At 45.6% G+C, this 26,240-nt stretch overlaps 1 protein-coding gene across 1 annotated transcript in view; it reads right to left on the bottom strand.

The window, feature by feature from the left end:
• Positions 1 to 26,240, bottom strand: part of ASTN2 (astrotactin 2) — a 783,945-nt gene that overhangs the window by 258,910 nt on the left and 498,795 nt on the right. Inside the window, exons 13-14 of the mRNA XM_056860152.1 lie at positions 21,360 to 21,526; positions 15,832 to 16,020 (exon numbers count right to left, since the gene is read on the bottom strand). Coding sequence (XP_056716130.1) covers positions 15,832 to 16,020; positions 21,360 to 21,526 — 356 coding nt within the window. The remainder of the gene's footprint in view (positions 1 to 15,831; positions 16,021 to 21,359; positions 21,527 to 26,240) is intronic.

Genomic DNA, 26,240 nt, shown 5'->3' on the forward strand with positions numbered 1-26,240 from the left:
TTCTTAAACTCTCCTCTTTTCTGTTAAAGGACTGGTTGTTTAAGTCTAAAGGAATTACTCCCCCTCCCCCTAAAAAATCCTGAAAGTAAATATGAGATGAGTTTATGCCAATGTCTCATAAGTTCGTTTGCCAACCATCTCAATGTAAGAACTATACACAAATCCCTTTCCCTCCCACACATAACCTCAGGTCTTTTCGTGTCCATAAGCCACTTGTTTATGCCGCTATTATTATTCTACTCCCAGGGTCTTTGGAGTATATGGTTGTTTCGTCCTGAACTGGATGGCCCAGGCTAGCCTGATCTCATCAGATCTCAGAAGCTAAGCAGGGTCAGCCCTGGTTGGTATTTGGATGGGAGACCACCAAGGAATACCAGGGTTGCTGTGCAGAGGAAGGCACTGGCAAACCACCTCTGTTAGTCTCTTGCCATGAAAACCCCAAAGAGGGGTTGCCATAAGTCGGCTGCGACTTGATGGCACTTTACACACACACACACGGTCTTCAACAGGTAACTTGTGAGCTGTTGGTAGCTTGTTCCTGGGTGCAGAAAAGATGGTAAAAAGACATGCCCTAGGATGTGATTGCATTTGCATTCTTTAAAACTTAAAATTTAGCTTTTTTCCTTTGTCTTTCTTTATTAAAAATACGGCTAACAGCCAAACATATCCAGAAGCATATACAAAAAAAGATTTCCAGCAGCCCAACAAATAAAAAATACAATAAAACAAGAGTGATCCTATAACAATGCTACACAAATTGATCCTTAAAACGCTTGCTATGAAAATGACATGCCTGAGGATTTGATTGCATTTGCATTTTAGAAAATATTTAATTTAGTTTTTATTGAAGAGGATTGCTCTCTGTGACACTTAGAGCATGGCTTCATTTCTGGTGCTCTTCCTAATCCATGTTCTGGTTCTTGGTCAGAACAAAACTTGGTAACATGCCTTGGGTGATGGAGCAGCTAAGATCTTTTTCACTACTCATAATTTGCTCTCTTAAAAAAAAAGTTACTGACTCCTCCACTCTGTCCATTCTTCTCTTCCTAGCTGTCCCAACCAAAACACATGACTAACAAAATTTGCAAAGACACAAGCAATAACTATCCATACAACCAGAAATCAGGCAAACTAGTAATAATTGAGAGAGGGGGGTTATGATGCTTATAAACTCCCCATCACATGAAGCGCCGTTATACTGAATCAGACCCCTGGTCCATCAAACTCAGTATTGTCTACTCAGACTGGCAGTGGCTCTCCAGGGTCTCAGGCAGAGGTCTTTCACATCACCTACTTGCCTAGTCCCTTTAACTGGAGATGCCGGGGATTGAACCTGGGACCTTCTTCATGCCACATGAACCCATGAAGCTGCCTTATACTGAATCAGACCCTTGGTCCATCAAACTCCGTATTGTCCACTCAGACCGGCAGCAGCTCTCCAAAGTCTCAGGCAAAAGCCTTTCACATCACCTATTTACCTAGTCCCTTTAACTGGAGATGCCAGGGATTGAACCTGGGACCTTCTGCATGCCAAGCAGATGCTCTACCGCTGAACCACAGGCATCCTCTTTTCATTCACCCCCAGTTATTAAGTCGGAAACTGTCACCGCGGAGTCTCCCCAAAACAGCTATCTCACTTGCACAGCACAATTGGGGAGGACAAATCATGCAGGTAGGGTTGCCAGGTCCCTCTTTGCCACCGGCAGGAGGTTTTGGGGTGGAGCCTAAGGAGGGCAGGGTTTGGGGAGGGGAGGGGCTTCAATGCCATAGAGTCCCATTGTCAAAGTGGCCATTTCCTCCAGGTGAACTGGTCTCTATTGGCTGGAGATCGGTTGTAATAGCAGGAGATCTCCAGCTAGTACCTGGAGGTTGGCAACCCTACATGCAGGACATCTGCCCCCCCCATCCCCCCTTGCATCGTGACAGGGCTCTTTGACCTTCGGGGACTCATCTGCATGCAGAGAAAATCACCGAGGCCAAATTGCCTCAAAGAGACATCGGCTCATTCAGAATGGACCGTGGGGAACTAATGCTGTTCTCGGATGGCAGGAGACCTTTTGTTTTTTGCACGCTGCTTTGAGTTTCCCTGCGTGAGCCTGCATAGCAAATGTAAGCCGGTGGGCCAGCCCGCCCGAGCAAGGGCTCCGCTATGCCGCTTAAACGGCGATGACTCAGTTTCTCGCTCCGCTCGGCACATTGCTCGGTCCAATCCGTCGCTGCGGTGAGTGTTTTTTGAGGCATTAGCTGGGTTCGAAAACCATCATTACCCTCCAACCAATATGTCTGAGGCTTTAGAGCTCTGAACAGGTAATAGAATCGCACACCAAAAACCCAATAATAAAAAGGAATGAAACAGAAGCCAGCCCCGGGAAAGCAGATCTATCTATTATGCCAAGCTGAAGGGTAAGAGGTAAACAAGCTATTCAAGGCACCGAGAAAACGCGGCGCTCTCCAGGGCAGGAATAATAAACAGACCAATTATTCTTTGTGCATTCAGATATTTCAAAGGACCCCTCTTCTGAAAATCAATGAAATTAATTTAATGTTGTTACATGCTTTACATTTAATATTCCCAGAGGGCTACTCAAAATGTACTCAGAGATGTAAAACCCAGGCCTTGGCTTGGATGATGGAACAGCACTGGGAGGAGCTGGCGTGTGTCCTGGAGATACGAGCCACTGCACAGAATTACAGAGATGGGGAAGAGAAAAGGTGCAGAAGCCTAAAACCAGCCTGCCACACCCTTCATTGGACAATCTACGCAGCAGCCCTTTCTATAGATAGCGTTGCCAACATCCAGGTTAAGGTTGCCAAGTCTCCCTTCGCTGCTGGTGGGAGGTTTTTGGGCCAAAGCCTGAGGAGGGGGGGTTTAGGGAGAGGAGGGACTTCAATGCCATAGAGTCCAATTGCCAAAGCGGCCACTTTCTCCAGGTGAACTGATCTCTATTGGCTAGAGATCAGCTGTCATAGCTGGAGGTTGGCAGCCCTATTCCAGGTGGTGGCTGGAAATCTCCAGGAAGAGAGCCAGCTTGGTGTAGTGGTTAGGAGCACCGGACTCAAAATCTGGAGAACCGGCTTTGATTCCCCACTCCTCCACATGAAGCCTGCTGGCTGACCTTGGGCTAGTCACAGTTCTCTCAGAACTCTCTCAGCCACACCGACCTCACAAGATGTCTGTTGTGAGGAGGGGAAGGGAAAGTGATTGTGAGCTGCTATGAGACTCCTTAAAGGTGGAGAAAAGCAGAGTATAAAAACCAGCTCTTCTTCTTCTTCTTCTTCCTATTGTTACAACTGATCACCAGGGGACAGCTTTGGAAGGTGGAGCCCCCTGAAGCCCCTCCTCTCCCCAAACCCTGCCCTCTTCAGGCTCCACCTGCAAAATCTCCAGGTATTTCCCAACCCAGAGCTGGCCGCCCTATCTATAGCTCAAGTGTCATGTTCTACTAACAAGACCCCAGTGTTTGACAAAAAGACTGTAGTAGTGATCAAGGTGTAATATTATAAAGGAACCTTAATTTTACTTTAATTGGGGCACACATGCAACTAAGATCGGGCTAACAGGCATTACCAGTGGAACCTCCTACCCACCAAGTAAAACCTAAGCAAGCTAGGTTTAGGGTTTTCATGGTGATGGTCCCTGTTCTCTGGGGAAAAAAAAAAAGACTTCCTTACTGAGCTTTTGAAAAGATTAAAGATAAAGGTAGTCCCCTGTGCAAGCACTGGATCATTCCTGATCCACAGGGTGACGTCACATCCCGACGTTTAGTAGGCAGACTACGTTTATGGGGCAGTTTGCCATTGCCTTCCCCAGTCGTCTACACTTTCCCCCCAGCAAGCTGGGTACTCATTTTACCAACCTCGGAAGGATGGAAGGCTGATTATGAGACTTTTATTGTAAAAGATTACAAGACTTTTATTCCACCCAGCTTTTAGCAGGTATAATCCTGGGCTGCTTCTGCTGTGTGTTAATATAATTTGTTATTTTTAACAGCAATTTTTGGGGGTTGTTCTTAGAGATGGTATGGTTTTTAATGCAACATGTTGCCATTTTTTTTCCTTTCATTGAGTTTCATACCCCACCGCAGATAGTGGAAAGAGTGCTGTAGAAATAAAGGTTCTGTTTTGCCCTGACATGAAGAAAGGAAAACAACGGTCAGCGCCTCTCTACGGCTAATACACAAGGGTGTGCCTTACTTCTGCGCCATCCTAAAACATATTGCACACAGCAGTATATTTCTGATGTTGTTTGAACAGGAGGATCCTGTTACATGAAGCCATATACAGATATAGCATAGTTCTCCTCGGCTCTGTTTCCTTGAGAGGAAGAAGCCTAGGGTGGACAGACAGGCACAGCCCAAGGAAAGGGTGGAGAAGGCTCAACTTCACCAATAGCCTCCTTTTACAAAATTCGGCAGTAGCATACACACTTCCCTTCAAATAAGAGTATACACTCTTGCTCCCTTCTCTCTTAAGTCACCTTCGGGGCCTGGGGGCCCTCAAACGGCCACCACATGGAACAAGTGTGGTGTGGTAGTTAGGAGAGGTGGACTCTAACGTGGAGAACCGGGTTTAATTCCCCCCTCCTCCACATGAGCGGTGGACTCTAATCTGGTGAACCGGGTAGGTTTCCCCACTCCTACACATGTAGCCAGCTGGGTGACCTTGGGCTAGACACATTTCTCTCCGAACTCTCTCAGCCACACCTACCTCACAAGGTGTCTGTTGTGGGGAGGGGAAGGGAAGGCAATTGTAAGCCAGTTTGATTCTCCTTTAAAAGGTAGAGAATGTCAGCATATAAAAGCCATTATCATCATCATCATCATCATCATCATCATCATCATCATTTTCTTCTTCTTCTGTAATCACAATGCATAGTTTGCAGGTGGGAGAACCAACAGTCTCATTCCTGTGAAGCAGAATTCATGTTTACAGGGACTCCAGAAAGAAGATAGGAAACATCTAAGCACCCTTCCATCACACCTGGATCCAGTTCAGTTCAGAATCCCTTTCCCAAGAAACACCTGTACTGAATTTTAATCTAAACTGTATATTTTTAGTTCATGCAAGTTGCTTTGAGAAACAATTTTGGCTGACAAGTGGGATTAAAATCTAAGAAGCAGTCAAAAATAGTACGCTAAAATTAAATGGAAAAGCATGAGATCAGGATATACATACTGTATCCTGCCCTGAACTCTGGAATAACATAGGGAAGATATCTCAATAAAAGGCTCTTATTGGCTCACTAAAGGAGGCAAACGTTTAGCTGAGATTTGATTAAAATTACAATATATAGTTGATTCAATGGATAGTTGGACCAATTAAAAACCTTTTGAACAACCAAAAAAGATGCCCCAATTAAGCAAGACAAACATAAGTATCTTAAATGTGTCCAAGTGTTCTTGTAATCTTTTGGCCCTCAGGCCGCAAGGCATTCTCTTGATAGATAATTGGAGGAACGTACACCGGCGTAAGGCTCACACCACCTCCAAAGTACCCCCCCTTTTCAGGATTGCACGCTTAGAAGACAAGAATCAGTGGAAAAGACAATAAGGCTAGAAAAAGTTGAAGGCAGCAGGAAAAGAGAAAGACCCTACATGAGATGGATTGACTCAAAAAAGGAAGCCACAGCCCTCAGTTTGCAAGGCTGTTAATGAAAGGACATTTTGGAGGTCATTAATTCATAGGGTCCCCAAGAGTCACAAGTGACTTGACGGCACTTAACACACACACAACTCCAGCCTAACTTCTCCCTTGTAGAGTGTGTTGTATGTGTTGTTGTTGTTTTTTGGTATTGTCCCTCCTTCTACACTTCCATCTTATTTTTATCAATTGACCACCCCTAAATATTGGAGGGATTTCCTTTTGGTTAGGTTAAATGCTTTCCCCTCTGCTGTTTTGCTAGGTAGATTCTGAGGAGTAGTTTATTCAGATAGTTGGATGTCCTTGTGGATCTGAGACAAATGAAACGCTGGCTCCTATCTTCTTTGCCTGTGGGTTGGTGCCCCCTTTGAGAGGTTTCTGGATTCAGCCAATGATTGCTTCTGGTGTTTCTTCTGCTTCTCCAGCCTTTTTACTAGCTGACATTGATTTCGGCATAACGTTTGCAGTGGCAACATTTTGGACTGCACTGGCTTCAACGTGAGGGTGGAATCAGAGGACATTATTAATGTGTTGTCCAAAACCACTGGGTCATTTATTTATTTGAAATTAAATAAAACATATTAAACATTTAAGCCAATAGCAAGTGCCCTCTTTCAAGAGGTATTCCAGTGTGGTGTAGTGGTTAAGAGAGGTGGTTTGGAGCGGTGGAGTCTGATCTGGAAAACCAGGTTTGATTCCCCACTCCTCCACATGAGCGGTGGAGGCTAATCTGCTGAACTGGATTTGTTTTCCCACTCCTACATGCAAAGCCAGCTGGGTGACCTTGGGCAAGTTACAGCTCTCTCAGCCCCACCTACCTCACAGGGTGTCTGTTGTGGGGAGGGGAGGGGAGGGGATTGTAAGCTGGTTTGAGTCTCCCTTAAGTGGTAGAGAAAGTCGGCATATAAAAACCAACTCCTCCTCCTCCTTTTTCTTCTTCTTCTCCCTTACATGAGGCAATGCCTCTTCTAAAATGGTGTCTGACAGAACACATCTTCAACATTTTGAAGCAAAACATGTTTATTTCTTCTAAGATATTGCTTTGTTCATATGCAAATACATAGAGATCTGAACAATTAATCAACTAATTCAAACTCATAAGATCGACTAAGGTTTTATTATTATGGTTATCATTATAATTATTATTATTTCGAGAGAGTTCTAGACTTCAGTAGTATGAAGGCCTTAAAATAAAATAAAAAATAGTATAAACAGGCTAATGTGTTCAGAGTGACAGTGAAGTGTTCTTCTCTCCTCCCACCCAAACCCTCAAAATATTTTTAAAAGTCTAATATCACTTAGAGGCGGAAATACAGACAAGTTCCCTAGCAACAGTGATGGTCAAGGTCTCCAACCACCCTGAGAAAGTGAGGCTACAGAAGTCTACAAGAGAGAAGGTAAGGTATGAGGCAAGGGAATGAGGATCCGGGTCTCTATCCAGAGCCCCCCAAATTTGTTAAAGAAAGATCCATTTGGGCGGGGTATAATGATGTATGATAAACCAGACAAGAGGGCGGACAGCAGAAGGAAGAGGGTACTGGCTTGGGGAAATAAAGACAGCCTCGCTTGCAGGCTCCAGTTACGAGGTTCGCTTTCAAGCTGTCAGGCGTGACCCATAATCATCACAGAGTTTTATTAAGAAGCAGCAGTGAGGGAGAAACCCAGTGACAGCTTTAAAATTAACTTGCCAAACTCACCATCAATATTATGACAATTCCTCCCTTGTTGGTTCGCTGACCTGACACGAAGCTTGACAATATTAACAAAGCTTTGCTGAAACAAAAGCCTGCCACTTTGGATCTGGAAGTCAGAACTGCCTTCTGGAGATGGGGAGGGGGAGATGACACCCAAGAGTTCAGTTGAATTTCATGAGTTTTGTCCTTTGCGTCTCAATCTGAATGCTCAACGAGGAAGATCCATTTGGTTCAGCAAAGAAGAAGAGTTGGTTTTTATATGCCCGACTTTCTCTACCACTTAAGGGAGAATCAATCCGGCTTACAATCACCTTCCCTTCCCCTCCCCACAACAGACCCCCTGTGAGGTAGGCAGGGCTGAGAGAGAACTCAGCTGGCTTCATGTGGAGGAGTGGGGAAACCAACCTGGTTCACTAGATTAGCGTCTGCCGCTCATGTGGAAGAGTGGGGAATCAATCCCAGTTCTCCAGATCAGAGTCCAAAACATTGCTCTTAACCACTACACCACGCTGGCAAAGAAGCAAACAGCACATAAATCTTTATATATTATCTCTAAGACCTCTTCACAGCCCACAATGACTGTAGCTACGGATTCAATGGGTGCGGGGAAGTCTCTCAGACAGCATTTAAAGGCACACAGTCTACGCTTTTCTGCATTGGAAGAAAAAGAGTTGGTTTTTATATGCCAATTTTCTCTACCTTTTAAGGAGAATCAAACCGACTTACGATCTCCTTCCCTTCCTCTCCCCACAACAGACACCTTGTGAGGTAGGTGAGGCTGAGAGAGTTCGGAGAGAACCATGACTAGCTCAAGGTCACCCAGCTGGCTTCATGTGTAGGAGTGGGGAAACCAACACAGTTCACCAGATTAGCCTCCGCCGCTCATGGAGGAGTGGGGAATCAAACCCGGTTCTCCAGATCAGACACCACTGCTCCAAACCTCTGCTCTTAACCACTACACCACACTACACCACCCTTCATATCAGCTACAGCAGCCTGTTGCTGTCTATGCAGTAGGGTTTTAAGTGGCAGCCTACAGATCCAATCAGTCATAGCTAAAGCCACCTGAACAGGGGAAGGCATGGAACTGGCCATTCTGTCTGACCTTCCAGTTTGGGAAGATCGGACCAGCTTCCCCTCAAATCACAGGAGGGAGAAAATGAGCAAGAGGGAGTGAAACAACAACAACAACAACAAAAACAGGGGGGGAGCAAACAGACAGAAAAGAAACCATCCAGACACCCATCAGTCAAATGTTTTCTCTGGGCATCTATAATGTATCAACTCCCGTTCCAAGCCCTGCGTGATAATTTGGGGTTTTCCACCAACAAACAGCTTAAAACTACAAAGTGCAAACAGCTCTTAAGCGAGAAATCCTTTTTATTCCCTGGGGCAGAGGACGGAGGGAGAACAGATTAGGAGGAAACAAACAAGCCATTTTGAAAGTTAATCCCCTCTGAGATTTGGGAAAAGCTAGCAAAGGCTTGAGCTCTGCCCCACTGCTAAGCAAAACAGGCGCCCTGGAGAGAAGAAAAAGGGAGATAGGTTTGTGATCACTCTTTACATCTTGGATCCAGAGCTGAGCCCCCCAACTAAATAAAGCTGCGTGACTGCAAGCAATCCCCCCAATGTTTATTAATCGTTCACCAACATAACATGGGTGGGGGGGAGCAGCAAAATGCAATGTTTATTCCTTTGTGATCGCCTGCTGCAGTTTCAACAAGGGCTGAAAAACTGATTGCTTGGAAGTGATCTAAAAATCTTCCTTTGATGTCTTTGCATCCAACAAGAAGCGAGAAAATATATTTTCCAGTAGCTGGTTTGTTTGATCTCTCCCCATTCCAAAGTTCTGTTTCCCCTATATTTTTGCACATTTAATTAGTGCTGAGCCCATACTGAGGCGAGTTGTGCGATGGTGTGTGAGAGAGCATGCATTTCCCCCCAAACGTTTCCCTCGTTCATGAAAATTCCCTAACTCTTCAAAAATTGTCACCATCATGAGAGTATAAGAAAAGCCATGTTAGATCAGACCAAGGCCCATCAAGTCCAGCAGTCTGTTCACACATAAGAAAAGCCATGCTGGATCAGACCAAGGCCTATCAAGATTCAGATTCAGATAGTTTATTTGTGGCCCTTGGCCAGATAAAACAAGATACATGGACTAAAATGGTCTTACCGACAAAGGTTTACAGTCCGAGTTTTAATCACTTAAAAAATAAAAATAATAAAATAAATAATATCCGAGTTACATCTGCCATTTGGACTAAGAGACTACTCTGTGGCAACGAGTTATCATTGCAGCCGTACAAAATTTTGCTACCTGAGAGGTGATTGAGGGATTATCTCCTTGTAGGAGCTTTTCTATCTTTTCCCTTTCCCTGACGGGTCCCATTCTCAGTATGAGGGGCTCAATAAACTTAGAACGGGGTATAGTGTAATAGTTACAGTTCAGGAGAACATGTTCAGTGGTTTCTAAATCCCCGGATTTGCAGGGGCATAGTCTCTCTGCCCTGGGTACCTTCTTGAATTTTCCCTCTAACATAGCACCAAGGCCCATCAAGTCCAGCAGTCTGTTCACACATAAGAACATAAGAAAAGCCATGCTGGATCAGAACAAAACCCATGAGGTCTAGCAGTCTGTTCACACAGTGGCCAACCAGGTGCCTCTAGGAAGCCCACAAACAAGGCAGCTGCAGCAGCATTATCCCGCCTGTGTCCCACAGCACCTAATATAATGGGCATGCTCCTCTGTTCCTCAAGAGAATAGGCAGGCGTCACGACTAGTATCCAATCCCACTAGTAGCTATGGACAGCCCTATCCTCCATGAACATGTCCACTCCTCTCTTAAAGCCTCCCAAACTGGTCCTTTTTGTAAGGGCATAGAAGAGTTTGCAAAGCAGGTTGCATGCCGACCCCATTGTCTAGGCAACAGGCCCCACTCCCCCTTGCCCCAATCCAATGATATGTTGTTAGCTAGTTCAGATAGAAGGCTGCTGGAGATGCCAATCCCAATTCTGTTACACCCATAATCTCTTAAGTATGCATGACTACTGTTACATTATAGGGGAAGCCTTGCTGTGTGATGTTGGTGGGCCACGGAAGCAACTGAACCGCACAAGATGGTAGTGAGCATTGCCTCCCTTCTTTCAGCAATAGGGACTCATGCCTCTGTTCTCCCTTCCCTTCCAACTGAGGCCAACATAAAGCCTTGTGAGTCCATCAGGAAGCCAACTCTGATTGGTGCCATGTCATCACTGACACATTTCCTATGTGATCCTAATTGGCTGAGATCGCACAGCAAAGAAGAAAGAAGCCCTAAAAACATCACTGAAACAGAAACAGCAGGATCATGAATGAGAAAGGGAGAGGGGAAGGGAAAGCTCTATTAAGGGGGGTGAAGTTCTTTTTGTGGCACTCAAAAACTGAAGAAGAAGAAGAAGAAGAAGAAGAAGAAGAAGAAGAGGAGGAGGAAGAGGAAGAGGAGGAAGAAGAGTTGTTTTTTTATATGCCAACTTTCTCTACCACTTAAGGAAGAATCAAACTGGCTTACAATCTCCTTCCCTCCCCCTCCCCACAACACACACCCTGTGAGGTAGGTGAGGCAGAGAGAGTGTGACTCGCCAAAGGTCACCCAGCTGGCTTCATGTGTAGAAGTGGGGAAACAAATCCAGTTCACCAGATTAGCCTCCACCGCTCACGTGGAGGAGTGGGGAAACAAACCTGGTTCTCCAGATCAGACTCCACCACTCCACGCCACTGCTCTTAACCACTACACCATGCTGGCTCTCTTCTAGGATGTACGTTTATTGCATCGTTAGCTTTAATTCACACTGGGTCCATCCACTCTTGCTCTGTTGCCTCCATCCACATCTCTCTGGGTCTCCCTCTTCTTTCCTGCCTAGCTCACCCTCTCAAGTTGGCCACATGTGTACGGTACCAGAAGATACCTGGATCAAGGCACAGGGAAAAGACTGCCCAGCAGCCAATGCCTGTTCTCATTCCCTGCCATCACATGAATAAGACGGTGAAGTTCCTATTTATTCAGGAAGTTACAGAAACCCAGGAAGGAGGCTGACTCATTCTTGCAGCTAAGGGATGCAAGGAACTATAACTCTCCCTAAAAGATGCAGCCCCTTGATTCTGATAGCGTGCTCCTGCTTCGCCGAAACAAGCTTTTAATCCCCAATATTAGGCGGTTTCCTGCTATGTTTCACAGGCACCAAATTAAGGGCTTCTTGAACAGCTGGTACCCTTGATGCTTTGAGAGGTCCTTGAATATCAATGAAAATGGGGGGGGGAACAGCATCATTTAAGTTAATAATTCCTCCCTTATTAAGCTTCCCTTTTCATCCGTTGTCATCGGGTGATGTAATGTTGTTTCAACCCCATGGCTCCCGTCCCAGCACAGCAACTAGACGAAGACGCCACATCCAGATGCCATACGCAGAAGTGCACACACAGGCTAAGAGCATCTGCTTAAATCCAGAAAATTAGCACCAGCAATTTAATCATCAGAAAGGGACATAGCATTGAGGTGTCGAAAGACACCCACACAAAATGTATACTGCTATGCACAGTGCTTTGCAACATGTGTATCATGCACAGCAGTTCTAGAGTGAGGAGTGTTGTTTTTTCCATTCTACAAGGCAGAAAGGAGATACATTGGTAACTGCACAGTGGCACACCTCACCTACGTTGATCAACTCTGTTTTTGTGCACAAGGAAGAACAGCTCCGAGCGTCAAAGGACATGAGGGAGCAGGCTGAGCATGCTCCTCATGCGTTTGTAGCTCACTATTTTGGAGGCTATGGGGAGAGAAGAAAAAGAAGAAGCTCTCCCATCTCATCTCATTCCATCTATAACTCGCACTCAGTCCAGTACGGTGGGAGGAGCCTGCAGCTAAGATGGCAAAGGATCTTCGTTTCCACAAGGGGATGGTTGTGCAACCTCTGACCTCTAACATGGCATCTTCTGAACCGACCGATAAATCAGAAACTATGCCTTCCTCAGAACTTGGGAGGAGGAGGAGGAGGAGGAGGAGGAAGAAGAAGACTCAGTCTCTTGCCTTGGGGTTACCTTGTCAGGTGTGATGATGTCACTTTACACACATACACATACTACTCTGAAGTCCTCTGGACAGGAGTTAAAATAAATAAATAATAAATACATGAATTCCTCAAATGTCCAAGAATCTCAACTTGCATTTCAAGTTTCTTTAAAAAAAAATCAATATAATGTATTAATCATAAACAACATAATAAAGTTCCAACAAATATCTCACACAATAGAAGAAATACACCATCAAGTCCAACCAAATGTCCTCATCTTTCTTGTACGCCTCTCTTCTGGAGAACACTATACACTTTTTTTACAGCTAGCTATATCCAACATTCCTTCTTGAACACAGATGAACACACACCACTTCTTCTGAGTCACACCACTGGCCCATCAAGGCCAGTACAGTCTACTCAGACTGACAGCAGCTCTCCAAGGTCTCAGGTGGAGGACTTTCATATCACCTCCAATCCCTTTAGACAGAGATGGTGAGGATTGAACCAGGGAGGGTCCGTGGCTCAGTGGCAGAGCCTCTGCTTGGCATACAGAAGGTCCCAGGTTCAATCCCCGGCATCTCCAGTTAAAGGGACTAGGCAGGTAGGTGATGTGAAAGACCTCTGCCTGAGACCCTGGAGAGCCACTGCCGGTCTGAGTAGACAATACTGACTTTGATGGACCAGGGGTCTAATTCAGTATAAGGCAGCTTCATGTGTTCATGTTCTGCATGCAAAGCAGAGGCTCTTCCACTAAGCCACAGCCCTTTCCCCATTTCTCAACAAACTTCGACAGCATTTCAAGTTTCGAAATCTTATCATTTACCGAAGGACACTCAAAACAATTAGAAAGGAGTCTGCTCAAAGGACAGAAAGCATCTGGATTGCCACTCTGGTTAACAAAATATTTCTTCATTGTGCAGTTCAATGTCCTGTTGACAGCCCCATCTCCCCCTCCCTTTTCTGATTCCAGGGCTGCCTTTGCTTTCTCCCTGCTATAGATGAACACAGATGCTCTCCCAGAATTTCTCCCTAATTATCCTCCAAGGCCCCCGGAAAGCTGTCAAAGGCCCCGGGGCAGCCTCTCCCGAACAAACCGCTGCCTATTGTGACATGAAGAGCCTGTAAGATTTGCAGCAGCATCCTTGATCTAGTGAGGAGGGCAGTGGAGAACAGGGCTGCTAAGTCAGCAGATGACTCGCAGGACTCTCCTCGTGCCAGCTGTCATTGACTCAGCGGCCTCTCGCAGTATCCAACTTCAGCTCGCCAGTAAAACTGAGAATGAAATTGAGCAGCTCAGACCATAAAGAAGGAAAAGAGGAGGTGGGGGGAGGGAAGAGTTATAAAAACCTCTGTATTTATGGCTACTACGTAGCCTTGGGGGCTGAACTTCCCTAGTTTTTAATCACTCCACAAAATCACTGCACAGTTCCAGGAGAGCAGGCCCCTTCCCTGGAGCTGGTATAAAAACCGAGCTTCTCAAAATCTGGAGCACAGCAAAAGGGTACAGGGTCAGACTGTTGCCAGAGGAATCTTTCCAAAGGACTCTGAAGGACCTTCCCTCTGCCCGTATAACCAGGTGTCCATCTTGAGCCATAGGAGGTAAAGCAGTCATATATCCAAGTCTGCCCGTGTGCGGACATGGCTGCTCGGAGGCTCATCAATTCAACGGCTCATCGGATCAAGACAGAGGTCGGACTCAGCAAGTTTTTTTAAAATGCATCACAGTGATTCCACCCTTCCTCAAATGAGTTCAAGGCCGGCAGGCTTCTTCGACAGGCCCAGATCTTAGCTTCAGATACAAGCTGCATCAGATGCCTTCAGTCCATTTCCCGGGCACAATATCCTTTGTTCCAGGTTGGAACTGAACAGAACACATCGCTGTGGTCACGACTGCATGCTGCAGAATACCTTTTCCAGTGCTTGAAAGTTTATGGAAACTGCTGACTATATTAACTGTTATATATAGATACAGATATAAAGTATTAGATTTGGTTATAAGAAACTGCCAGGCCAAGTAATTGGCATCAATTTAACAATATAAAATCATATTAGATAATTTCAGCAGTACACAGATTGTAGGTGGATTTTGCTTAGCTAAAGATTTACCTGCTTGTGTAGATGTAAAGATTAATACTAGATGACGTAGAATGAATAAGTTCCACTCCTATTTGGTATTTAATATTGGGTATTTTATGAGGATCTTGTTGTGGATATGGAGCATCGATTTTGTATGAGGAGTGCATGTTGTATGTGTGTTGTATTTGTTTTAAAAATAATAAAATATTTTTAAAAAGAAAGTTTATGGAAATATGAACAACCTGATGCCCTAGTTGCCATAGACGTACTTATTGTTATTATTATTGTTACTCTTTTTGGTTGTTGTTGTTCTCTTGATGGAATTGTCTGTGTTCAAGACTTGTCATAAGAGCAGAGAATAAAGGGGGGGGGAAGGAAACATGTCAACAAAGCCTTAAAACAGGAGAAATTTCACTGAACAGGCTGGAGAGTGCAGAAACGTAATAGCGCGCATCATGTACATTTCAGGGGGAAAGCACAAAACACTTCTAAAACTGAGCCCCCTTTTCTAACTTTTAAAGGTATAAATAAGAATGGATCTAATATAAGACAATCTATTTGCTGTTACTGCAAGCTGTTAATCGAGATAAGTTTAAAGGGTTATATACAAATAAGAGCATACACTTGTGAATGGGAGGCAGGCTGTTATCATTTGCAGCTATGTAGCTTTGCTGTTGCCGTGAGACGTGGGAAAAAAATCCAAACTAAGTTCCTGCTGTTACAAAGGTGTGTGGAGGTGCACATACATGCAGGTACGCTTGCACACGAAGCTGCCTCATACCAAATCAGACCACTGGTCTATCAAGGTTGGTATTGTCTACTCGGACTGGCAGTGGCTCTCCAGAGTCTCAGGTAGAGGTCTTTCGCATCCTTTACAACATGATCTCTTTAACTGGAGATTCTGGAGATTGAACCTGGGACCTTCTGCATACTAACCAGAGGCTCTTCCAGTGAGCCATAGCCCCTCCCCAGATCTGGGTGGAGGTTCAGGACTCATAGCCATGATGCAGATATCACAAGTCTCGCCCCCAATCTGGACTTCCACCTGCTATAACAGTGCTAGCTTTCCTTCCCCAGTCCTTACTTGTGGCCAAAGGAAGCAGAACAACCCTGAAAAATTTTGTTACATTCCTAAGACTTGAGTTTCTTGCAAAATTCTTTCAGAACTCCAGGCAACACTTCTTCCAGACATAGAATTTAAGTTCTGGGGCTAAAAGCTGCGATGTCTTTCAAATGCTAACACATGCCCAGGCATGCACAGGAACATATGGAGATATATATCACTGCAAATGCACCATTCTGACCATAAGAATTTGCACTTGCACATCTGTATCACTCCACTAAAATGATGTGTGTGTACAACACCTACCTGAATGTCATCTGGAAAACCTGCCCTTGGTTGACATGTTGGGTTCTGTTGTTGTAGCCGTGCAGCATTTCCCCAAAGAGGGTGTCGTTGAATTTTGCATCCGGTCTGAGGCATTTGGGGCCCTCGCAGACGTCCGACAGCATGAGGCAGGACTTGCCATCTGGAGCCAGCTTGTATTCCTCGACGCAGCTGAGAGAGAGAGAGAGAGAGAGAACCAACACAAAAGGGACAATGAGCGACAAACAAAAGCCAGTCCGGCTGAAGCTCTGCCACACCAACTCATAGGGAGGAGAACACAAATATGAAAGCTGATGTTCAGGAAGTCAAATCTCAGATCTCATAAATGGGAGGTGGAAGAAGCACATGAGACCGAGTAGGCCCAGGTGCATGCTGTAAGGGATGGGGGAAAGTGGAAAAAAAGGATATTTGTTTAGACTTTATGAGACAACACAAGTGATGCTGAAACCATCTGGGCTCTTTAGTCAGTTTATAAATGGGAAGCAAAGGGCATGGGCCAATCCCCTTGCTGACATGGCAATGGAGTAAATGGGGTTGGCAGAGCTCAGCTGAGGAAGGCGGGCTAAGCCAAAACAAAAATCTCTGGGGCGTTTCAGTTCCCATTTAAGATTTTGGTGTATATTTCACCAAGAAGATCGGCTCTCCTTTACGAGGAGAAAAGCATAATGGACGAGGCCCCACATTTAATGGCAAGGGGGAGTTCCTAGGTTCTAAGCACCATGCTGCAAAAGCACTTTGAAGAAGAGTTGGTTCGGTTGGCTTTCCTTTATGGGGAGTACCTTTATGAAAGAATCATAAGCACCAGTAGATTCATTTAGATTACCAGGTTCCAGAAAAGATTTTTTTTTTTTAAAGCAAGGTTTTGGCCATTGTATTACCTCTTGGCATCAGGGATGGGTGTCAGTGAAGCTGGTTGCTCTCCATGGTGCTGAATTGAGATTCTTTGTTTGCCTCAAGAATCAAAGGCCTGGTTCAGATGGTCTAGGTCACAAGTCTTCAGTTTATCAGTCAGCACCCTCAGGTGGTTTACAAAGCCCTACCTACTGGGTTATGAGTTCCCCGAGAGCTATCATTTTGGGCTGCCTTTTGGAAGGATCTGCTGCTGGAGTATATGCGGAGGAGGGGGAGGAGGAGGGGGAGGAGAATTGGTTTTTTATATACCGATTCTCTCTACCTTTTAAGGAGAATCAAACCAACTTACCATCTCCTTCCCTTTCTTCTCCCCACAACAGACACCTTGTGAGATAGGTGAGGCTTAGAGAGCTCGAAGAGAACTGTGACTAGCCCAAGGTCACCCAGCAGGCTTCATGTGTAGGAATGGGAAAAAACAACCCGGTTCACCAGATTAGAGCCCACCGCTCATGTGGAGGAGCGGGGAATCAAACCTGGTTCTCCAGATTAGAGTCCACCACTCTTAAACACTTGGTGTGGTGTAGGAATTAGAGTACTGTACTATACCTGTGCCAACCTGTACTCAAATTCCAACTCATCTAGAAAGCCTACTGGGTAACCTTGGGCCAGACACCCTCCCTCAGCCTAGCCTACCTCAAAAGGTTGCTGTGAGAATAACATAATGCAGGGAGGGATACACTCTACCCTGAGCTTCTTAGAGGATGGGTGGGATAAAAATCCAGTCATTTTTTTAAAATACTGGATTTTACCACATTCTATCTTCAAGATGTGCAGCAGACTTTAAGGATACTGGGGAGAAGTGCAGATTGCTCAGTTACCCTCTGACTGGGGGTGGGACCCTGTCAGGAACTGAAATGTGGAACTGGTTGGAGAACTGCACTCAAAGAGTAGTTGTCAATGGCATTTCAACTGACTGGAAAGAGGTGTCCAGTGGGGTGCCACAGGGCTCAGTTCTGGGCCCACAACTTTTCAATATTTTTTTTTAAATGATCTGGATGAGGGGGTGGAGGGACTACTCATTAAATTTTCAGGTGACACCAAATTGGGAGGAGTAGCGAACACCCCAGAAGATAAGAGATAGAATTCAAGTAGATCTGAACACAGTGGGAAAGTGGACGTGAACATGATGCAATTCAACAAAGATAAGTGCAGAGTTCTACATTTGGGTCACAGAAAGTAGGACACATATTGGAATGGGGGATACACCTCTGGGCAGCAGTGTGTGTGAACAAGATCTGGGGGAAATAGGTGGACTGAAAGCTGAATATGAGCAGTCAGTGTGATGCAGTGGCAAAAAACCCCGCTAATGTGGTTTTTGGGTGTAGCAATGGGGCATAACATCCAAATCACAGGATGTCATAGTCCCCTGACCACATTGGTAAAGCCGCACCTGGAGTATTGTGTGCAGTTCTGGAGGCCTTACTTCAAAAAGGATGTGGACAGAAAGGAGCGGGTGCAGAGGGAAGTGATGAGGATGTTCAGGGGCCTGGAGCCCAAGCCCTATGAGGAAAGACTGAGGGGAATGCTCAGTCTGGTGGAAAGGAGGAAATTGAGGGGGGAGACATGATTGTTCTTTGTATTTGAAAGGCTGTCTCTAAGAAGAGGGTAGGAAACTGTTCTGTTGGCAGCGGAGGATAGGATTCACAATAATTGGAATAAATTAAGGGCAGAAAGATATCAGCTGAATATAGGGTATTTTTTTTTTCCAGTAAGAGTAGTTCAGCAGTGGAATCAGCTGCCTAAGGAGGTGGTGAGCTCACCTTCACTGATAGTCTTCAAGCAGCAGCTGGATGAACACTTGCCAGGGATGACTTAGGCTAATCCAGCATTGAGCAGGGAGTTGGACTAGATGGCCTGTATGGCCCCTTCCAACTCTATGATTCTACGAAGACCCAATATAGAGAGATGCTCTGAAGTATCCTAGACCAGGTCAGGGAGCAGAGCTCCCAGGTCCAGAATAATAACAGAAATATAGATTCTTCAAAAAGAATTATATGGGTGTCTGTGCGTGAGTGGGCACACCTTGACCTGGATAGCATGATCTCGCCAGAATTTAGAAGCTAAGCAGGGTCAGCCCTGGTAAGTATTTTAATCAATGACTTCGAAGGAATACCATGGTCATTATGCAGAAGAAGGCAATGGCAAACCACCTCTGAATGTCTCTTGCTTACCACCTCCCAAGGAAGCCTGTTCCACTGAGGAACTGCTCTAACTGTTAGAAAATTCTTCCTAATGTCTAGATGGAAACGCTTTAGATTTAATTTTGACCTGTTGGTTCTGGTCCGACCCTCTGGGGCAACAGAAAACAACTTGGCACCATCCTCTATATGACAGCCCTTCAAGTACTTGAAGATGGCTATCACATCACCTCTCAGCCTTCTCTTCAGGCTAAACATTTCTCTTATTAAAATATTGTCGAAGGCTTTCACGGTCAGAGTTCATTGGTTCTTGTAGGTTATCCGGGCTGTGTAACCGTGGTCTTGGTATTTTCTTTCCTGACGTTTCATCAGCAGAGACACTGTCCTTCAGTGTTACTCCTCTGAAGATGCCTGCCACAGCTGCTGGCGAAACGTCAGGAAAGAAAATACCAAGACCACGATCACACAGCTCGGATAACCTACAAGAACCAATTTCTCTTATTATCAGGTGACAGGGACTAAAACCAGATACTTTGCCTCTGACTTTAGATGGATTGCTCATCACAAGAAAGAACGTTGCTAGGTAAACTGCTGGCCTCACGGTGCGGCCATTCTTACACCCCTTGTCCATCAATACAACATCAGGTCACACTAGATAATTTTCCTTGTTTGGCTGGAAAGCAGAGCTCTGATGACCACGTGCTTCAGCTTTTCTTATTGGACTCATTGCTCACCCTGTAAAATGTAGTTTACTCTTTACTTATTCTTCACTATTCTGAGCAATAGAGCTGTAAAAAAGTAGTTGATGAACCCAAAGCCCTGGGGAACCATGAAGGGCTGGAATGCGGCAAGAACTCTACCGCCTGAGCACCTGGACGTGTCAGGAATTGACAGATGTTCTTCAGAGTTACTTTTAGGAATTTGCTTCTTCATTGCACAAATCCACAGCATACGCTCCTCTGAAGGTCAAAGTGGTGTTGAGACAGCAGCAGCTGCCAAGATACATACAGAATGGGGAGGGGGCTTTGAGGATACTGGGAAGGGGTGCAGGCAATGCCTCTCTGACTCCCTAAACTGTAAGGGACTGAAATGTCAAGAGATGTTCTAAAATATCCTTCCTGTATCAGTAGCTTTTATTCTCTCCAGGATCAGAGAAGCATGCCCATTATATTAGGTGCTGTGGAACACAGGCAGGATGCTGCTGCTGCTGCAGTCATCTTGTTTGTGGGCTTCCTAGAGGCCCCTGGTTGGCGACTGTGTGGACAGACAGCTGGACTTGTTGTGCCTTGGTCTGATCCAGCAAGGCTTTTCTTATGCTCTTATGTTAGTATATGGGGTGTCCCTTGCATCCATTGCCAGAAAGAATTTGATTCCCAAACAGGGGGCAAACCTAGAATTCGCAGTGGATGCCAGCCAAGGGCAAGCCACGTGTAGGCATGTGCCCTCTCAACGGCTGTGCTGTCATCTCTCCTGCCAGTAAGTCCTCAGGGCAATGAAGCATGGGGTGGGGGCTAAGGCATGTGGAAGTAACGTCCAGATGGAGCAAAGCAGCCTGATGTCAATGATTCGGTAGGTGTCCATGATGGTAAACTAGTCACCTGTAAACCTCCTTTCATAGCAACATGCCCGAACCGCAGCACACTGCACAGATTTTGCTTTTACAAGGCATCCGTCCATTCTTTATCATTCCCTTTTGGTGGAAGATTCAGAAACTAAGTGGAAAGAGCTGTCAGTGACTTGCAGAGGAGGAGGGGGATGGGAGCATATCTGGCTGCCTGTTCCCGGTGCCTCCTAATCATCACTCCCGCATGTCACCCAGCGTGGTGTACTGGTTAAGAGCAGTGGACTCATCTGGAGAACAAGGTTTGATTCCCCACTCCTCCACATGAGTGGCAGACTCTAATCTGGTGAACCGGGTTGGTTTCCCCACTCCTCCACATGAAGTCTGTTGGGTGACCTTGGGCCAGTCACAGTTCTCTCCAAATTCTCTCAGCCCCACCTACCCCACAAGGCGTCTGTTGTGGGGACAGGAAGGGAAGGAGATTGTAAGCTGGTTTGACACTCCTTAAGGTACTGAAAAGCAGGGTATAAACACCAACTCTTCTTCTCACACCTCCCCTATTCTTCCTTTCTCGCCATCTCAAATTCAGTTAATGCCACAATAATCAAAACTTGGCAAGAACAAGAAGAGGAGGAGGAGGATTGCTCTATTTTTTGTTTTTTTGATCTTAAAATGCTTTTTATGCAGCAATTGGGTTTTTTTTTGGGGGGGGGAATCCTCTCTCACAGTGAGCACTGTGAAGTAAGCCAATTACAAAGCAGCATTTAAAGGGACATGACTTGATCTGAGTTTGGAGACTGCTGGTGCAGAGATTCCCAACTGGAAACTGTGGGTCCAACAAGCAACGAACCTCAGGTAAAACTCCCATGCATAAATGACCAGAGTCCCAGGACGCTTACCCGCAGAACATGTAGATGGTACTGGACAGAGGGTCCGATGGGAGAGGAAGCGTCTGCTGGAGGCACAGCTGTTCACAACCCCCATTGAAGCCGTCAGAACAATCAATCCCTTTGGAGTAGTCATAGCAGCCAGTACCATCCTTCATGGGCCTCAGCTCCTCTGGACACTACATGGAGAAAGGCGAGGGAGATGAAGTCAAAGTGGGCGAGCACATTCCTTTCCCCTTATGGCATCTTTTCCATCAATGCTTCCTCAAGTGCCTATTTATTTACACATACCTCTTGACACAAAGGCTTTCAAAGGCCTTTTATGCAGGGACGTTTCCCCACGGTCACCCCTGCCGACTGCTGTGGGGCATCCTTTTGAGATGCAAGCATTTCCAACAGTCAGAGGTTGCCTCGCTCTCCCCACACATTTTGCCTGCATTTTTCAGATTACGGCTGAAACAGCATCTGGAAAACACGGGCAAAACACACAGGGAGAGCGAGGCAACCTCTGACGGGTGGAAAAGGCATGTGTAACCAAAAGGAAGCCCCAAAGCAGTCGGCAAGGGTGACCACGGGGAAACGTCCCTGCATAAAAAGTCAAAGTCCACTCTAGGCACAGCCCAGGGTTAAGTTTCTTGATGGGCTACCAGAGGTACAAACCTCCATTCTGAAAAGGAGAAAATCATATTCTTGTTGTCTGACTCCAGAGTATATATCTCATAGAACATCATTGTTTGCTCTGGCAGCAAAAAAATAAGGGCTAAGGTAGATCGCTCCAGAGCAGAATCCCATAAATGATGTCGTTTTGGTGGTTTATATCAATGTTAATCCTTCCAGATTTTATTTTCCTGTACATATTTCTTTTTGTTTATAATGTGCTACTCAGTGGATGTTGCCTTCGGCCACATAGGAATAAATTTTACTTTCTAAAAGGCCAAAGTGGCTAGCAAAATTTACTTTCTAAAAGGCCAAAGTGGCTAGCAAGCCCAAATTAAGTTAAAAGAGAGACAATGCAACACACCTTGTTCAAGAACAATTAAAAGCAGCCATAAAACTGACAATATATTTTAAAAAATCACAACATATTACTGTAGGAAGGTTTTCCCATGGTTCTGTGGCACCTTGAAAAGTAAGCCAAGAAATTAAGATCCCAGCAGATGTCATCAGCCAGTCCTTTTTATTGGATCACCAAGCAACAAATTGAAGATGAGCAGCCCAGTGCGTGAAGCATCTCCCACCCACGGTGCCTCTGCTTTTGAACTTTTCACAGCACCGTTAATCATCGGACCTGGTAGCAGAACAACAAAACACTGGAAACTTCCCAGGTATTTGAAACCTGCACATGCCCACACCATGTAAACAATAAAACCTCAATTAATTAAGGGCAGCCGGCAGTGCGCCAACGGTCAGCTAAGCATAGAACAACAGCAGAGCAGTGATTCCTCTTGAGAGTACAGATATACAAATAGGGGAAATCTCAAGCCCCATGGATTTGTGCGGTTTCTCCGTTGTTAGCTGAAGATGAAGGTACGGCCGCACCGTGTCTCAGCCATCATCCATGATCAAAGTGTATGGGAAGGAGGAAAAAAATGTTTCAGAAGCCTACTGAAAAAAAACTAAATTAGAGGCACCTCAACCGCCGTTGCAAATTGGGTGGTGCCAGGGCATGGATCCTTGGAGAAATCCAGCAGGTCTCGGTCTGGCCAGCACCCGGGTGGGAGACCACAAACAAAAGGCACGGTGTAAATAAAAATGAATTAATATTGTCTCCATGGAACGTCACTATGAATCTGTTGTTACAATCTCTACGGCAGTAAACATACACATTGTGCACTGGACTGTACGCACAGAGAACAGCTACAGCACATGCATAGAGCCACGTGATTCTGAACGTTTTGTTGCTGTTATTTGAGACACTTTTATTGCATCATTCCAAGGAGGTCACGATCCCATACATAGTCCCTTCACAACCCTATGAGGTGGTTTCAGCTGGGAGAAAGTGACTTGCCTAAGGTCACCCAGCGGCTTCACAGCTCCGTTTAGACTTGAAGCTGGGTCTCCCAGATCCCAGACCAACACTCTAGCCACTAAATCACAATGAGCAGCCAGCCATGTTAGTCTGTCTGTAGCTTCTACTGCTTTTCAAGCAAGAGTCCAGTAGGACCTTCAAGACTAACACAATTTCTGGTACGGTATGAGCTTTCATGCAGAAGTGAGTTGTGACTCACGAAAGCGCGTACCTTGCCAGAAATCTTGTTAGTCTTGAAGGTCCTACTGGACTCTTGCTATTTTCTACCACTAAATCACAGTGATTCACATTTTAGCCATGTCTAGGATATAATCACGGCATGACTTAAAAAGAATAATCCAAGGTGCTAGTCTTCTTGAAACACACAGCTGGAAATCTATACTGGCTCTGCTGTCTCTGCTATTATGGCCAGGAATTTCGCAGGCAAGTAGAAAAGGGCAAATGGGGGGACCAGCAAGAACTTGTGGAGGGTATCTCCCCCGCTATTTCCTCATTCCCTTCCCTGGCAGCCTCTATTGCCTTTTCCCTATTCCTGCTTCCTTCTCCCCTTTCCTCCTACCACCCAACCTACCTTTACCTGCCCTCCTGTCTTCAGCTTTCCCTCCTTCCCTGCTCCTGACAGCCTGTCTCCAGGAAAAGTCTTGCTGGGTTGCCTGGTAGCCAGCGCCAGGCACAGTTTTGCACTGGCTGCCATCAGGCCGAGTTACACAGTGGCTACCTCCACTGGGGTAGGCCAAGTTGTGTGAGAATTGAGTTTCTGGTAGTTGCCCCTGGGGCTGCCACCGTTGAGTCTACCTTCACCAGGGACATGACAGTATAGGTGGGGGCAAGACTTTTTCTAGGGCTGTTTTGGCCTCCCAGTTCACTCCTGCTCTCCTCCGATCCGCATGGCTTTACTTTGTAGAAACCAAAGCTTGGCAATATTTCTGGGGTTGCCTAGCAACCCCAAACAGCCATTGAGAGTTCCATGGGCATTCTTTTCTTAAATCTACAGGTGTTGTTTCTGGGTTTTTTGGGGGGGAGGGAGATTTTAATCTTCTATTTTTTTTAATCAAAATTTCTGATTTTTCTGCAACCCTGGGACTTCCTTCAGGCTTTTCGAGAAGTCCTGCTGGTCTGTCCCTAGCTCCATTTTGCAGCTCTATCACAATCATTTATGTCATGGTTTGAAAACGGATATATTGATTATTATAATTTGGTTGGCATCCCCTAGGAAAGTTATATTGAGTCAGCAGAGGGATGTGCACCAAGACAAACATGGACTCAGGATCCAAATGGATTTGCTTCAATGTTCTTAAATTGGGTAATCTGTTCTCCTGGTGATATATACTTGATTTCTACCACCTGGAACTCTGATCCAATTCTACCCTCCCCTTTTAATTTCATCTTCCTGGCAAGCACAGAATCTCCCAAATGATTAAAAAGGAAACCACTCAGCACGATCAATCTATACTGAACCCTTATTAAACTGCACTCCAATTTTACCCTTATTTGTTTCTTTCAAGTACAAAGAAAAAAACATTCTGTGGGGCAGAAGGGGGGTGAATGTAGCTTAAGAGCAGTTCTCAATTAAGTCTGTGTTACAGAATTCCTGGAGATGAGCTGAACCATAACCAGCACCATGATGCATTAAGGCAAATTACGAAGATCTTCTGTCCAGTAAGGAAAAGGTTATAAAACTTTTAAAAAGAAAATAAATTTGCTATGCAAACACAAGCCCACACTAATGAACACCAGATTCCCCCATCTGGCCTGTTGCAAAGACAAGTTCTTCTCTGGAAGACCCCCCTTGCTGCCATGGAAGGACTGGCTTTCAACTGCACCCCCAAAAAAGAACGGGGGCCATCAGGGAGACCTCCCAATTCTCCAACATTCTGCAAAGCGTCTTTCAAACAATGATTCCGTCATTCTTTTGAACAATGGTTCTATGAGGCCTAAGCACAACTTTCTTTCCCAACCCTGCTACTCAACATCTTTTAAGTGTGGAAGAGTCAGGGAGAGGGAAGACTTTGAAGACAGGGGGCACAGGAACGGATAGGAAGCCACTGCAGACATTGAAGGAGCAGTATTACATGGTCTGAACCATGAGGGAGAAGGAGAAGGAGGAGGAGGAGGAGGAGAAGAAGTAGGAGAAAAAGGAGAAGAAGGAGAAGGAGAATAGATTCATAGAATCACAGAGTTGGAAGGGACCACAAGGGTCCTCTAGTCCAACCCCCTGCACAATGCAGGACATTCCAAACTACCTCCCCCGCTACATCCCCAGTGACCCCTACTCCATGCCCAGAAGATGGTCAAGGTGCCCTCCCTCTCATCATCTGCCTAGGGTCACAGGATCAGCCTTGCTGACAGAAGAAGAAGAAAGAAGAAGAAGAAGAAAGAAGAAGAAGAAGAAAGAAGAAGAAGAAGAAGAAGAAGAAGAAGTAGTAGTAGTAGTAGTAGTAGTAGTAGTAGTAGTAGTAGTAGTATTGGGTTTTTGACCTGCTCCGTCTCCGACCTGGGCCGGTTCACCATCCTCGGGCAACCTGGCAGGCCACAGCTCCCCATGGCTTGCCATATTGATGCCAAACATAGTGCGGACACCCGATTGGCATAGCCTGCTGCAGCCCAGAACTCCTGAGCTCACATGATCCGCCGGCCTCAGCCTCCCCGGAAGTTGGGATTACAGGCACACACCACTGCTTCTTTGCCATTCAGCCAAGATCAAGTGAAGAGTTGTTTTTTTATACCGATTTTTTCCTGCCATTTGAGGAGAATCAAATCGGCTTACAATTCCTCTCCCCACAACAGACACCCTGTAAGATAGGTGGGGCTGAGAGAGCTCTAAGAGAGCTGTGACTAGCCCAAGGTCACCCAGCTGGTTTCAT

Source organism: Euleptes europaea, chromosome 14, assembly GCF_029931775.1.
Source record: "Euleptes europaea isolate rEulEur1 chromosome 14, rEulEur1.hap1, whole genome shotgun sequence".
In the NCBI taxonomy this organism is placed as follows: Eukaryota; Metazoa; Chordata; class Lepidosauria; order Squamata; family Sphaerodactylidae; genus Euleptes; species Euleptes europaea.